The sequence below is a fragment of the Oryzias melastigma genome, linkage group LG23, assembly GCF_002922805.2.
Source record: "Oryzias melastigma strain HK-1 linkage group LG23, ASM292280v2, whole genome shotgun sequence".
NCBI classification, from domain to species: Eukaryota; Metazoa; Chordata; class Actinopteri; order Beloniformes; family Adrianichthyidae; genus Oryzias; species Oryzias melastigma.
The window spans coordinates 22,154,186-22,167,692 of NC_050534.1; the positions used below are offsets into that span (position 1 = coordinate 22,154,186).

Consider the following 13,507-nt stretch of genomic DNA (forward strand, 5'->3'; position numbering starts at 1 on the left):
GCGCCTCACCTGCACCTGGGGGCTGGGATCACTCCCTCCCTGGCTCTGGGGCAGGGCGGGGCAACCCTCTTGGGGCCGTTGGTCTGGGCGACGCCCGCCTTTGTGGTGGGGTCTTTGGGGTGGGCGGGGTCGTGAGCTGGTTGGCCCCGTCTGGTGGGGGCGCTGTCCGTGGGGAGCGGGGGTCCCAATAGGCGCGGTACCGGGTGGGTCTTGGCGGGGCTGCGGCTGGTGCGGCCGCCTCGGTCCCGTTAGTGCCTGACCAGCGCACCCTCGGGAGAGGTTCTTGGGGGAGGGCTGGGTTCTGTCCCTGGGACTGGCTCCTCCTTGGCTCCTCCCTCCTTGCGGCGGGGGGTGGGGTCCCTGGGCTGGGGGATTCAGCTATCAGCTTCAGCGTTTTTAGCTATCAATTTCAGCATCTTCAGCAGCCAAATTCAGCTTCCATCATTCACACTAGCATTATCACAGGTAAGGCTATATATCTAGTTCATAATTATGTGAAAAAGTTACGGTTTTATAGTTTTAAAAATGTAGTTTTAGAGTGTTCTATAAATGTTTATCCAGTTCGGCCCGCGACCTCAGGTGTGTTTAGGATTCTGGCCCCTGTGTGATTGAGTTTGTCTCTCCTTCTCCAGAGTCTTCCTCTGTGGATTCCCTCCTTTCTTCTGTTTTCTGTGTAGAAGCTGCAGCCTAGATTCATGTTGTTCTGCCCCCCTCCCCTCCTCAGGCTCCTGGACAGGTGTTTCTGGGTCCGCCCCTGCGTGTCAGGTGTGCGTGGTTCCACGGACACGTCTGTGTTTTATGGCTGCAGGTGTGTGAAAGCTTTCCTCGTTCAAAGCTCAAAGTCCGGCCTGCAGGCGGAGATGATCGCTCCAGCAGCTCCAGGACCGCTCAGACCGCCGCCCCAGGCCTGAGGTCGCAGGGGAGCACTTCAGGAAACCGAGAGTCAGGAATCTGGGGGGGCCCCCACATATGGACGGCACCTGAAGAGGGCGGAGGGAATCCGGGAACGCCGCCATCCGAGCCGCCGGACGCCATCTTGAGCTCAGGTGTGTTTGAACAAACAGGTGCAGCCGGTTCCCTTTTACTGGGACGGTCTGATCTGATTACAGGAACCAGGAACGACCCCCCCAGACACACCCCACCAGCATTAACAACAAGAATTAAGAGTTTGTTTGTGTTTTTGCTGATCTAGACACCAAACCTAAAGTTCCTCCTGTCTGACGTTACATAACTGCAGGCCGGACGTCCGCTCCTGTCAGGGGGGGTCAGGACTGATCCAGGGGGGTCGGCTGGTTTCTAAATGAAATGAGAGAAGCTGAAGCTGAGAAGAAAAAAACAAACATGTTTTGTTTTTATCATTTCATCAGCCGACCGAGCCTTCACAGAAACAGGAAAATGTTTTATTTTAATTTATTTTATTTTATTTTAAAATTCAAGATCAGAATTTTGAGGAAAATGTTTGCAGTAAAATCCTGAAACTGAGAGAAAATCTTCTTCCTGCTGGCAGATGTGAGTGAAGGTCAGTGGGTTATGAGGGTAGATGTGATAAAGAGCTTCTGCTTCAACACAAAACTGACTCCTCCAACCAGATAAAGAGTCAGTTTCAGCGAAACGCTCCCAGGATTTACACCAAACGAGTTTAGTCCGATTCACTGGAGTTTTAATGGACGGATTTCTGCAGAAAAAGTCTTTATTTTTGTTTGTTTACCACAGAAGCTGCAGAAAAAACATGAAATGTTGATGTTTTTTAATTTATTGAACTGGAATTTATTTACATAATTAACCAGCTTCATAATATTTATTGATTTTGAATATTTTAATTCCAAATGATTCTGATGAAGACCAAATTCACATTTGAAATATTGAAAAATGTTCTTACTTACTGGAGCAAAAATGTGTGCTTTGATTGACATTAAATCTTGATTCTGATAAGTTTTCAACCATTAATCATCTTTTTCCTTATCTGTACAAAATAGTTATATGTTTTTCTGGGAAATATTCTGAAGGTGTTTATTGTTGATTTTCTGGAATAACCGTTAAAACAAAAAGAGGAAGAAGTCAAGACGTCTTTACGACGCAGAAATGTCCTTCATAGAAACCGTTTCTGTTCATCTTTTTCTGACATGTTGCAGATAAAAATAGACTTTTATAACTCATTTCATTTTCTGTTTTATTATTCACTGAGCAAAGTCCTTCAGAAAATATGAAAGCAAAACAACTTCCTGTTTTGATTTCAATATATTGGCTTTAAATGTTTTGTTTTTCAAAGTTAAATATACATTTTTTAAATGCATTTTAAAAAGTGAAAATATGAATTAAAATTTTATCATGTATAAAATTACATCCATACCATTCAGTAACGTGACGTTTTCCTGTTTCACAGGTTTGCTTTCTTCATTTCCCTCTTTTATTTTGAAAGGTCACAAGTTCTCCTGACATTATTTCCTGTCTGAAAGCAACACCTGATTTCTGTTGTTGACCTGGTTGTGTCGAGCAGCTGAGGCCCTCTAGTGGTGGGCAGGTGTTACAGGGCGGTTTAGACACAGCAGGAGTTTATCTGCTTAAACTTTCCCTTTTGGATTCGAGGATAAAATACATATTTGTGAACATTTTTGGGACTGGATGGAAGACAAAGGGAGGGTGGGGTATTAGAGATGTGTCAAAGGACAAAGGGGGTAAATGGGATGATTACAGAAACCCACAGGAGGGGTCACAGACAAGAGCTGCTGGAGGTTTATGAGAGGGGCGGGGACAGTTGAAACTCTTATTAATAAAGATAAAAACATTTTAGTTGATTTAATAGAAGCAAATTCATCCAATTGGACTCTTTTTAGATTGATTTGAACATTTGTCATGACTCCTGATTGTCCTGCTTGTTCTTTTCTTCTCTTCGGTGTGTCCGACTCGACCCCTCCTGCAGCTGCGCCCCCTGCTGGCCACCATGGAGCCAGCGGCTAGCCGGTTACCGCCTCACGTCCTGGGGGAGAACGAGGCGCTGCAGCAGTTCTTCAGCGGTGAGACGGAGCGCTGGTCTCTAGAGATATTTAGAGGTTATAGAGATGTTTATGAAGGTTCCTCGTCTTTCTGGGTCCTAACATCAAATTTTGAGATGTTTAAATCAGAACTGAAGTTTAAGTTTTTAGAAATCTGATTTCTTTTAGGATATTAACATCCTTCTTCAGGACTGTTCCTAAAAACTTCTTCAAACATCACGGTGAGACTCCTTCAGGGGTTCGCTGGTTCCTCTGATGTCTCATGAAGATGGAATTTACCAAAACAACAACATTGGATTTTATCTCTGATGCTTCATTCATTGGATGAGTGAAGGAGACAGATGTTGGTCCGTCGTTGGGATGATTGGAAAGTTGTTTGGAAAAATACTGAAAAGTTTCTCTGAATCTGGTTTCTACAGGTCTTCATATCTGTAGATATTCTGGTTCTGATGGGATTTTAGGTATCCACAATCTATCAGATCTTTGAGGGGATAAAAGGAGATTATCCACTGATGTATTTTAGGTCAGATGGTCATGAAGAGTTAGTTTAATAACTTTCTAAGTGTCTTTTTCTGCACTTGAATACTTTTCCTGTGGAAATGGGTTTTCAGGAGGATGTTGTGGTCTTGAGAGTTCTTAGTTAAAGTTTAGGGTGTATTCAGATGATTAACCCTAGACATGCCTTGATAATCCTGAACAAAGTTTCAGTCTGAATACACCCAAGAGGACCCTACTCCGCCATTTCAAGAAGGTTTAACAAATTCAGAGATTAAACCGGAACTCAGAGTTGACTGACTCAGAGTTCGCAAACTCAGAATTTTCAGTTTCAGAACAGCTGAAAAAAGTTGACCTGTTCCAGACCAGGTTGCGTTCACAGACTCAGTTGCCATAGTGATTGATTCTGAGTTAAGCGAATCTCGCTTCATGAAACGGGTTTGGTTTCACCCACTTTCAGAGGTTTAAGTTATCTCCGTTTGTGAAACAGGAAAAAGAGTTTTCCTGAATTTTGAAGTTCATGAACTCAGAGTTTCATAAAAAACCTGCTTCTTGAAACAGGCCCAGGACTACTGTAAAGCAACGATTGTCGTGTAATCAAACAGGGAAAAATGGTCCTAATCCTTCCTCATTAGAACGTTTGTTTTAACTCTGCCTACCACTGTTGTGACGTCTTGCAGCATGCCTCCACCGTATCAAAGTTTCAGTAAAAAGTGTTGAATCTGGTGATGATACAGTCACTCAAAATGGTCAGCGAAGTATAAAGTTTGAATCAGTGAAATATCCCAAAGATTCCAAAGTCCAGGATTCCTGACCAACGAATGAAGAGATCTATAGTCACATGGTTTGGTTCACAGGTTTTGTTCTGGAACAGGAAAGTCTCCAATCTGAGCAAACACAAAGTAAATTAAACGGTCTCGGACCGGAACCAATGATTTTACCAGTCTGAAAACATCCTTAGAGTTCATTCTGAATGTTCTGTGTAGTTTGAAAATGTAGAAAGGGTTTAACGAAGGAGACGATCATGTGACCGTAACTATTTGCTGTTCTGAAACACCTAAATAGTTGGAGAACTTCTGAAGAAATGTGTCATGAAATTTCTTTCGAACCTTCCTAACTTTCACTCTCGAGGTCACATGTCGCTCTGTTGTCGTTGTCTCATTGGTCCTGCTGAGGCTCCATCAGAACGACCGAATGTGAGATAACTTTGGTTCTTTCTGTGCAGTTCTGGACAGTTCTGTTGCCGTGGATACCAGCATCCTGGAACAGTATCTTAGCAACGATGTGGACCCCAGCACCTTGTAAGACACACAAAACACCACAACTTTAGTAGCTTAAGGTTCTGAATGAAAATATTTTTCAAAGAGTCAAGATCTTAGAAAATACCACTCAACATAAATGTAACTGAACTAAAATCATCTTCACTTAAAGTATTCTATATGTTGTGATAGAAAAAAGAGACATAATATGACAAAGTGTTTTGTAGGATTGTGTTTTTTCTAAAGTTTGCAGGTTGAGCTAAAAAAAAAAGACTTTTCACAAGTTACATTTTTATTGATTTAATTCCTGCTGGATTTAACTCCTTTGTTTTCCTTGTTAGCATGCTCCCTGAGTCTCCTCCGGACTCCAGTTCTGAGGCCTGCTCGCCTCCACAGATACCAGGTACCACCGACCTGGCTCCGCCTCCTGCTGAGACGGTTCTACTTCATTTCATGAAAACATCTCAAGTGTTTATTCTTAGCATACAAACTGGTAAAACAGGAACAAATACAATTCAAAAAGCGGTTCTGATGGACTTTTCTTGCAGACCTCAGCCGGGACCGGACCTCCTGGACCGTTCACCGGGACGCGTTTCCAGCTACTTCCCAACCTGTGTCCTGTCGCTTTAAGAGCCGAAGCTCCACCCCCTCCAACCCGGAGTTCCTGCCCCGCCCCTCATCTCTCAGGTTCAGTGAGGAAAGCCCCGCCCCCTCCCACTCTAACCCCATGACTTACGCTCAGCTTCACTCCCTGCGCCTCACTGACACTCATATCAAGTCTGGGACTCCGCCTACCTGGCATCACCAGCACACACACCGTTCACCTGAACACTGTTTCACTCCAGGGAGCTGCTCCCAAGGTTACACCCCGCCCACACCCCCTTCACCCCCCCAGCCTCCATTAAACAGTTATGCCCCACCCTTAACCTGCCAAGGCACGCCCCCAAACATCCCGCCCCTCCTTTCAGACGGCGAGCTTGGCTCAACACAACAAACGTGGTAAGGTCATGTTTGGTTTTTAACACCCTAAAAGTTAATGATGTCATAAACAAAGTTTGAAAACTTTTCAGCTGCTCTCTTTAGGGGGCTCCACAGCAAACCACCTGCCTCTCTTTAAGGGGTAACAAACACGAAATCAGCGTTTTTAGTCCTCTATAAATGGGGCTTTAAAAAATGCTTTGACTCTCTGTGTTACCCTTAAACATTTCTTCTTTATGTTTTCTGACATCAGCGTACGTCATGTCTTCACTGAACTCAGATCTCCTCTTTGGTCATCACTGATGCTTCCTTACTGACAGATCTAGAAAACATTTCTGATTGTCCACTGATTTTCTTTCAGTTTTTGTGTTTCTATTGGTGTTTGATGCTAATGTACTTACAGCAGACAGTCATCTGTAAAAAACTTTACCAGAGTTCATACCAAGCCCCCCAAGTGAAATCTGCTGAAGATTTTCCAGAACAGAGTTCACGCCTGATGCCGTTTACACCGGGCATAGGACCCACATTCTTGAACATGCTAAATTGCCAGTTTTGAATTTGCTTTTAGCCTGCAGTGTTCAGACTGGACTTTCACTACACCATACTGGTGCATCCCCGACATCTACAGTTGGAACAGGCTTAGTGTGAAATGTCAAAGCAATGCAAATGTTGCAAATCTTTCTCCAGTCTTTGTCTTTCTCAGCTCTATTCTGACATATAAAAGAATTAGTGTTGTAGAAATCCAGCCGGACACAAACTCCAACTGTTAATTTCACCTTCAGGATCAATTTTCAATCCCTTTGCACGTCTGTGAATGTTTTATTTGAAAGTGGTTGCTTGTAGAGGGCAGTGGGAACGCAGCTCAAGAGATAACCGGAAGTCGTCCTTTATAAAGATAATAATAATAATGTATTTTATTGGTTGGGCACATTTCAAGGAACTCAAGGTCGTCTTACAACTAAAAACATACAGAATTATACAATGGTAAAAGAGAAATATAAAACTGCAAAAGCAATTGCCTGACTATCCAACTTTAACTGAAACAGCTGTACTTAAGGTTTTCGTAAAACACCTGAGAATGACCATCACCTGTCTGCAGTCCCACAGCCACTAAAAAGAGAAGGAGGTCAGAGTCCGAAGAGTCATTGACAACAACGTCCTGCTGTGAAAACGATGGACCTCGTGGCGGTGGCGCTGGAAACGGCGTGCTTGGTCCCGGGACCTCGCAGTTGTTGACCTGGGAACCGTACATGCTGGGACAGTGGAGCACCTTGAAGGACAGAAACCACCAGAAGCTGTGAGAACATCCCAGCTGAACCAGATCTTTAGAGAATAGATTTTGTTCCTCTGAGAAACTCAGCAACATGCAGAAAACCTTCTTGTTTGCGTTGCAGGCCTTGTCCCGCCTACCACGTCAACACAGACAAAGGCTTCAACTACTCTCCAGCGGATGAGGCTTTTGTTTGCCAGAAGAAAAACCACTTCCAGGTCACAGTTCATATCGGCATGGCGACAGAGCCGCATTACGTCACAACGCTCAGCGGGCCACAGGAAGTTGACCACTTCCAGATCAAAGTCTTTGGAGTCAAGGTATGTAAAGCTCTCTTGTTTTGTCTGTAGCTCTATCGTAGAAGCAACAACATCACTGTTCGGTTTAAATGTAAAAGCTAAAATGAAGTGAAAAACAAACTTTTTCAGATTCAAAAATACTTGAACATCAAACTTAGGTCCATCTACATCCAGACAATGACACCCATACCTGGTTCAACAACTACCCTCTATTGTCAAATAACAAAAGAGGTGTTTTACTGCCACCATTCCTAACACTCCTCTCAGAGTCCTTCAAAGCTATACTTCTCTCTGTACTCCTAAACTGAGTCTCCATATTTCCAGAAGATTCTTTTCAAACTCCTCCTTCAGAATCTATCCTCCCCTGTTCCTCTGTCTATCTCCTCCATGACCAAATATCTTGAAGCTGCTTCAGATCTATAAGCATTGTTATCTTTGTATCTGGTCTCCTGAACACACAGGAGATCCACCATTCTTCTGCCCATCGAGTCAGCCAACATTCTTTTTTTTTTACCTGTCAGAGTTATGAGTTCTGTTGTCAGGGTTCAAGTTCTGTCTGTGATTGAATGATTGGTTTTGGTTTTCTGTCAGACTCAACCCACTGTTTTACCCATACTGGGACCTGCACATAAAAGAAAGTTTTCGCCCCTTTGTGGTTCCACTTGAGGGCATTATCCCAACTTCGAGAGCAATAAGTTTAGTTTCTCAACACGTTTCTCATTCCTTACAGATGGAAACTCCAGACTACCTGGTGACCATTGAGCAGTCTCAGCCGGACCGCAGTAAGAAGCCTTTCCACCCTGTCAGGTACAAATCTCTGCAGGGTCCTGGAACAATTCTGAAGATGTCACAAGTGTCCATAGAGACATGGGGTCCATGCACCACAAGATTCAAAAGAATAAACAACCAACATGTAAGGGCTTAACAAAGGAGGAAGAGAAAAAAGTGAGGCAGCCCAGTAAATGACCAGATCCCACAAACGGGTGTCGAGAGATGTGCAATCAGCAAATGCAAACAAATGAGCAAAAGGCTCAAACCAAGTATCAGCCCGAGGCACAAAGAAAGGTACCCCTCAAGCAAAGTGCTGGCACAAAAATGCACATACTAGCTCCCAAAAAACCCAGGCCAGAAGACAAGGACAATACAGGCTGTAAAAGGCAGACCCCTAAAGAAGTATTGCCCATACAAAAATGCCACTGGCCAAATGGGAGAAATCCCAGACGAGCCCCCATAAAATGTTAAGACTACAACAGGATAGGAGAAATGACCACATGAAAAATGGGCAAAAAGAAGACTAGGAACAGTATTAAAAAAAGGAAATTCTGTGTCCAGTATAGCTCCAACTTAAGACTCCTACTTTGTGGACTCTGTCAGAGACTTGGCATATGACTTGTCTTTCATTATCTGGATCAAGTGTTCCCAGGTTTGGATTGACTGAACAGACCCGGTCCAGGTTTCATTGGTCAAGTATATTGGGACCTTGTTTCTGAACTCCAGTCCTCAGAGTCACCACCCTGGATGTTTTTCTGCTTCAAAACGCCTACAATGACTGCTACTGTACAGTCTCTGCAGAGCTTGGTGATGAGGTATGTCTGAGAAGAGTGACAGTAAAAACGTGGAGGCTGCTGGACTCTGAGGACTGGAGTTCACAAACCCTATGTTTGGGTTGGTGGATCTTGACGACTTTGGTTGGGCAGTTCTTGGTATCAATGTTCATATGAAAATCATAGAAAAAGTTTGAATTGTATTGCTGACTGTAGTCTAATGTTATTTGTGGAGCAGTTAGTCTTAGTTTAGATCTAATTTTATAACTGTGAGTTTTAAATTGTAAGAACCTCAAAAAGGTGGTAAATTATAACTTTTGTGACTATTCAGAGTCAATCTGCCCGGTGGGAAAATAACCAAAGTGACTCTCGGCCGACTGCACTTCAGTGAGACAACAGCGAACAACATGAGGAAGAAAGGCAAACCCAACCCTGATCAGAGGTACATGAACAAATGAACAAGCAAATAAACAGTTGAGTTAGACTCTTATGGTGGCTGTTTCTGCAGGTATTTTCAGATGGTAGTGGGTCTGTATGCTGTGGTTCGAGAGGAGACGTTCCTCCTGACGGCTCTGCTGTCAGAACGGATCATCGTCAGGGTAAACTCATTGGCCTAAGCCACTAATCAATCAGCTGATTGGGTCAAAGATCCTATTAACAAGCTTGGACAGACGTGTTTTCTGTTTCTTGCTCTTGCAGGCCTCCAACCCCGGCCAGTTTGAAGTGGACGGGGAGGCCTTGTGGCAGCGGGGGGTCGTGCCTGAGGCTGTGGTGTGCCACGGCCGAGTCGGCATAAACACAGACTCTCCTGATGAAGCTCTGGTAGTCTGTGGAAATGCGAAGGTGATGGGCGCCATCATCCAGCCGTCTGACTGCCGTGCCAAACAGAACATCCAGGAGGTGGGTCAGTCAGCTGCATTGAGCTGTGTGGAGTAAAGTGAGGCTTGATTGTCTCTTGACATGATTGTTTTGGTCTATTCCTGATTCTTGAAAGTCTCTGATCACCTCACAGGTCGACTCTGAACAGCAGCTGAAGAGAATCAACCAGATGAGAATTGTGGAGTTTGATTACAAACCAGAATTTGCCTCCAGTGTGGGAATAGACCACGCCCATCAGACAGGTACCAACTCTGTACTGGGGTATTTAAATCAGAGCATGTTTTTAAGGCTTACTCACAGGCTTTGATGTTTCAGGTGTGATAGCGCAGGAGGTGAAGGAGCTTCTGCCGTCGGCGGTGAAAGATGTTGGAGATATCGCCTGTTCAGATGGAGAAACAATAAACAACTTCCTAATGGTGGACAAGGTAGATGGACCCTGCATCCCAACATCTTGTCAGCTAATTGTAGAAATGTTGTAATGCCTTTTAAATTTGAGGAGAAAATATTTCAAGCAGTATTTTTCCATAAGAAGGTTTCCATTCCCCCTCATGTCTGAAGCTATCATCAGCAGTCTGATGCAATTTGAGCAACAGTGTTGCTTCCGAGTAATCAGAATTCCAGGTATTGCTCGTAACTCATCTCTCCATCATTGCGTGACAATTTGGCCAAGATCTGTCTGATAGCGTGTCTGGGGCCCATAGCTGGGCAGCCTTTGACACACCCGTGGTTCATCCACAAAACTGCCAGATATGGCTTAAGGGCCATAAACTGAATGCCATTGGGATGTGGTTTCAGGTCATGTGGGCAACACTTTGCCAAAACACCTTTGACTAAAGTCAAAGGTTAGACGAAAAGGCAGGTTTGGGACTTGTTGGGTGAACGCCAAGAAGTTCTTTGTTCAATTCCGTTCTCAAGTAATTGGTCACATGTCCAAGTTAAGCTTCATAGTTTAAGGAATTTCATGTTCACAACTCAGACTGTGAGTGTCAAAGAACCAGTTTAAGACATAGTTAAGAGACTGAGACTGTTTGACCGGAATGGGCTCAGGATATAAAACTAAAGTCCCAAACCTCAAGGCTGCGTCTTCTTAAGAAGTCTTAAGTCAAAATCTAAGTCCCCATGTGTCCCACGTGGGGTGGTTTTCCAGGCCATCGAAAGCCACAGATTATTTGCTTGGTAGATTCTGACCAAAAGACCAATGCCATTTTCCTTCAGAGCTTCTCAGTGAGGTTTGCTTCTGTCCTTATTATCCTGGACGGGCTTTTGAAAGAAGACCTTTACAATGCAGATGCAACAACACTTTGCTTACTTGAGAAGAGGATTACAATCATCATTTTTGACTTCATGACAACGTCACCTCCTACAGGAGCAGATCTTCATGGAGAACGTGGGGGCGGTGCAGCAGCTGACCAAGCTCACAGACAACCTGGAGACGCGGATCAAAGAGTTGGAGGTCTGGAACCGCCGACTGGCCAAGTTGAAGAGCCTGACAGGCAGTCTTCGCTCCACGAGGTACCTGTCTTTATCTCACCTGTAGTCTCTTTAGCTCTCGGGCAGTTACCAAGCCAAGTTCAAGCTCTGACTTAAAGAACCCTGACCCAGCATCAGTAAAACAGTCTTTTGCTTAGGTTGATTCGACTGCTCCTCTGGTGTTCTTATACTCCTAACTTTACAGTAACTAAGAGGAGCAAGTGAAGGTGATGAGGGACCCCTTGGGGCAGTGTTTCCTAACCCTAGTCCTCAGGGCACACTGTCCGGCTTTTTTCTAATCTAACCCTGATCAAACACACCTGCCTTTGATGACCTTCATTGTCAGGCTTCTGCTGAGCCTGATGGTGTGCATTAGCAGGGCAACATGGAAAACATGCAGGACAGTGTGCCCCAAGGACCAGGGTTGGGAAACACCGCTTTAGGGTACCCATTTCCCTTCCATCAGAGGATCCAGTAATAAGAAGAGTTTACAAAAAACAATCTAAGAAGCACCTTAGATATAAGTCATGAGTCCTCTTGTCTCATTCATAACAAATGTGAACTTTAGAGCTCTTCTGTTTGGTAAAGATAATTAATTTGACCCCAGATTCAGCAAAAACATAGAAAGGTGGTAAAGTAAAGATCCTGCTTGTCCTGTGGACAGTGTTACAAGCAGGCATCCTGATGAGTAACTGGGTTAAAATGTAAATGAAATGAGAAGTTTAACTGTGACAAATCAGCGACGGAGAAGGACTGATAAGGAGAAGGAGTTGCATAACATTGGCAGGACTGTTATCCAAGGAAATCACAGTTCAAGGACAGCAGATTTTGAGCGGCTTGAAGTGACCCTAAAGCAGCTAAGGGGAACAGAAATGTCCCTCACTGTTGTGCTTTAGATGACCTCGGTCAGCAGGAGCGCTGGACGGACACTCTAACCGCTCTTCTTCTTGAAATTAAGAAAAACACAACTCAATGTTTAAAGTAAAATCCCTGAGCTCCATATTTATGGATCTGGTCTCTAAAGAATGACAGTAGGAGGTGTTGTTTTCAGAGGGTCTGAACCATCATAGCCACAGATAAACCTTTGATGGAGGATATTCATGTAGATCAGTTTGACCAAAGGTCAGCAGCACTGTTTTTGTTACTGCTGGACTTCCAGAGCTTCTTCTACAAACAAAAGATGACTCATTCACCAGAACATTTCCACCTTCAATGAAAACCTGGAAGTAGTCCGGACAAGCATAAAGAGGTCACCAAGGAGGTCCAGTTGATTCGAAGAGGATGGAAACAAGGATATCATCTTCATGGATCATCAATCCCTTTTTGTCAAAATTTCCACTCTCATTGGAAACAAATGTATCCCAGAGGGTTCAGTCCATTCAGTTCAAAGGAAAAGCTATTTTCATCCAGATCTGAATTTAAAAAGGTTTTTTATAGTTTAAGGAGTCATACTTACGTTAACAGATCATACAGTAAAGCTAGACCACTGACTGTATATTAGAACAGGACTGAGTGACCCCTCCCACCCTGTTCCTAAGACATTCTATTGGTCAGAATAACCTTCTGTTTCCGATACATATTTAACATCTTCTCAATAATCATAGTTTTATTTATATATATATTTTGTAGTTCAAGTTACAAACTGACAATTCAGATGCTTCAATAAAAGTGGGCGGAGTCAGCTGGTCCCCACATCCAACGTTTCAAACTTCTGATAGATGGATTTCATGTAAACTGTTTTCATTTTTTTTTTATTATTTTTATTAAACTTGTCCTGTTCAACAGCTGAGCAAGCAGATACGGGCTGAGAGCTTCTTGTGTTGGACAGATTTTACTGTCCCAACAGGAGTTTATTGAGTATAACCCCCTGTTGTATTTTATACTAAGCTTTATTTATATTTATTATGTTGTACATTTTCTCTTTCTTTGTTGGACCGAACAAAAACAAAGAAGAGAGAGGTTGGGCGTGGGGGTGGGGGGTTTAGGGAAAAAAGAAGATGGTAACAGAGGGAGGTAACATCATAAAACCTCCAGGTCTAAATAGCAATCTGGAATGGGCGGGGCCTGTCTACACACACACTCAGTAGTTATACACATACCCGTTGGCTAAAATAGTCTTTACATTTAAAGTAGTCAAAATGTACACAATACAACTGCAGCTCACACACACTTAGTCGTACAAACAGACACCACTAAAGCCTTACCTTCTGTCACACATACTATTAGTGCGAAGGTGAGCTGACACCTGTGCTATGTTTTGCTGGTGTGGATGATGATGTAATGTACAGAGGGAGAAAGAGCCTGGCCATCCCCAAGCCAA

The 13,507-nt window shown here is 43.7% G+C and overlaps 1 protein-coding gene across 2 annotated transcripts in view; it reads left to right on the plus strand.

Annotated features, from left to right (window-relative positions):
- LOC112152612 (myelin regulatory factor-like protein) overlaps nt 1-13,507 on the plus strand; it is a 23,823-nt gene that overhangs the window by 2,881 nt on the left and 7,435 nt on the right. For both annotated transcript variants that reach the window (XM_024282304.2, XM_024282297.2), the window contains exons 2-15: nt 809-1,046; nt 2,921-3,014; nt 4,714-4,789; nt 5,089-5,150; nt 5,296-5,746; nt 6,825-7,022; nt 7,120-7,315; nt 8,025-8,101; nt 9,170-9,280; nt 9,347-9,437; nt 9,538-9,738; nt 9,851-9,959; nt 10,033-10,142; nt 11,084-11,229. In XM_024282304.2, the coding sequence (XP_024138072.1) occupies nt 2,942-3,014; nt 4,714-4,789; nt 5,089-5,150; nt 5,296-5,746; nt 6,825-7,022; nt 7,120-7,315; nt 8,025-8,101; nt 9,170-9,280; nt 9,347-9,437; nt 9,538-9,738; nt 9,851-9,959; nt 10,033-10,142; nt 11,084-11,229 (1,901 nt within the window). In that variant the 5' untranslated portion in view covers nt 809-1,046; nt 2,921-2,941. The remainder of the gene's footprint in view (nt 1-808; nt 1,047-2,920; nt 3,015-4,713; nt 4,790-5,088; nt 5,151-5,295; nt 5,747-6,824; nt 7,023-7,119; nt 7,316-8,024; nt 8,102-9,169; nt 9,281-9,346; nt 9,438-9,537; nt 9,739-9,850; nt 9,960-10,032; nt 10,143-11,083; nt 11,230-13,507) is intronic.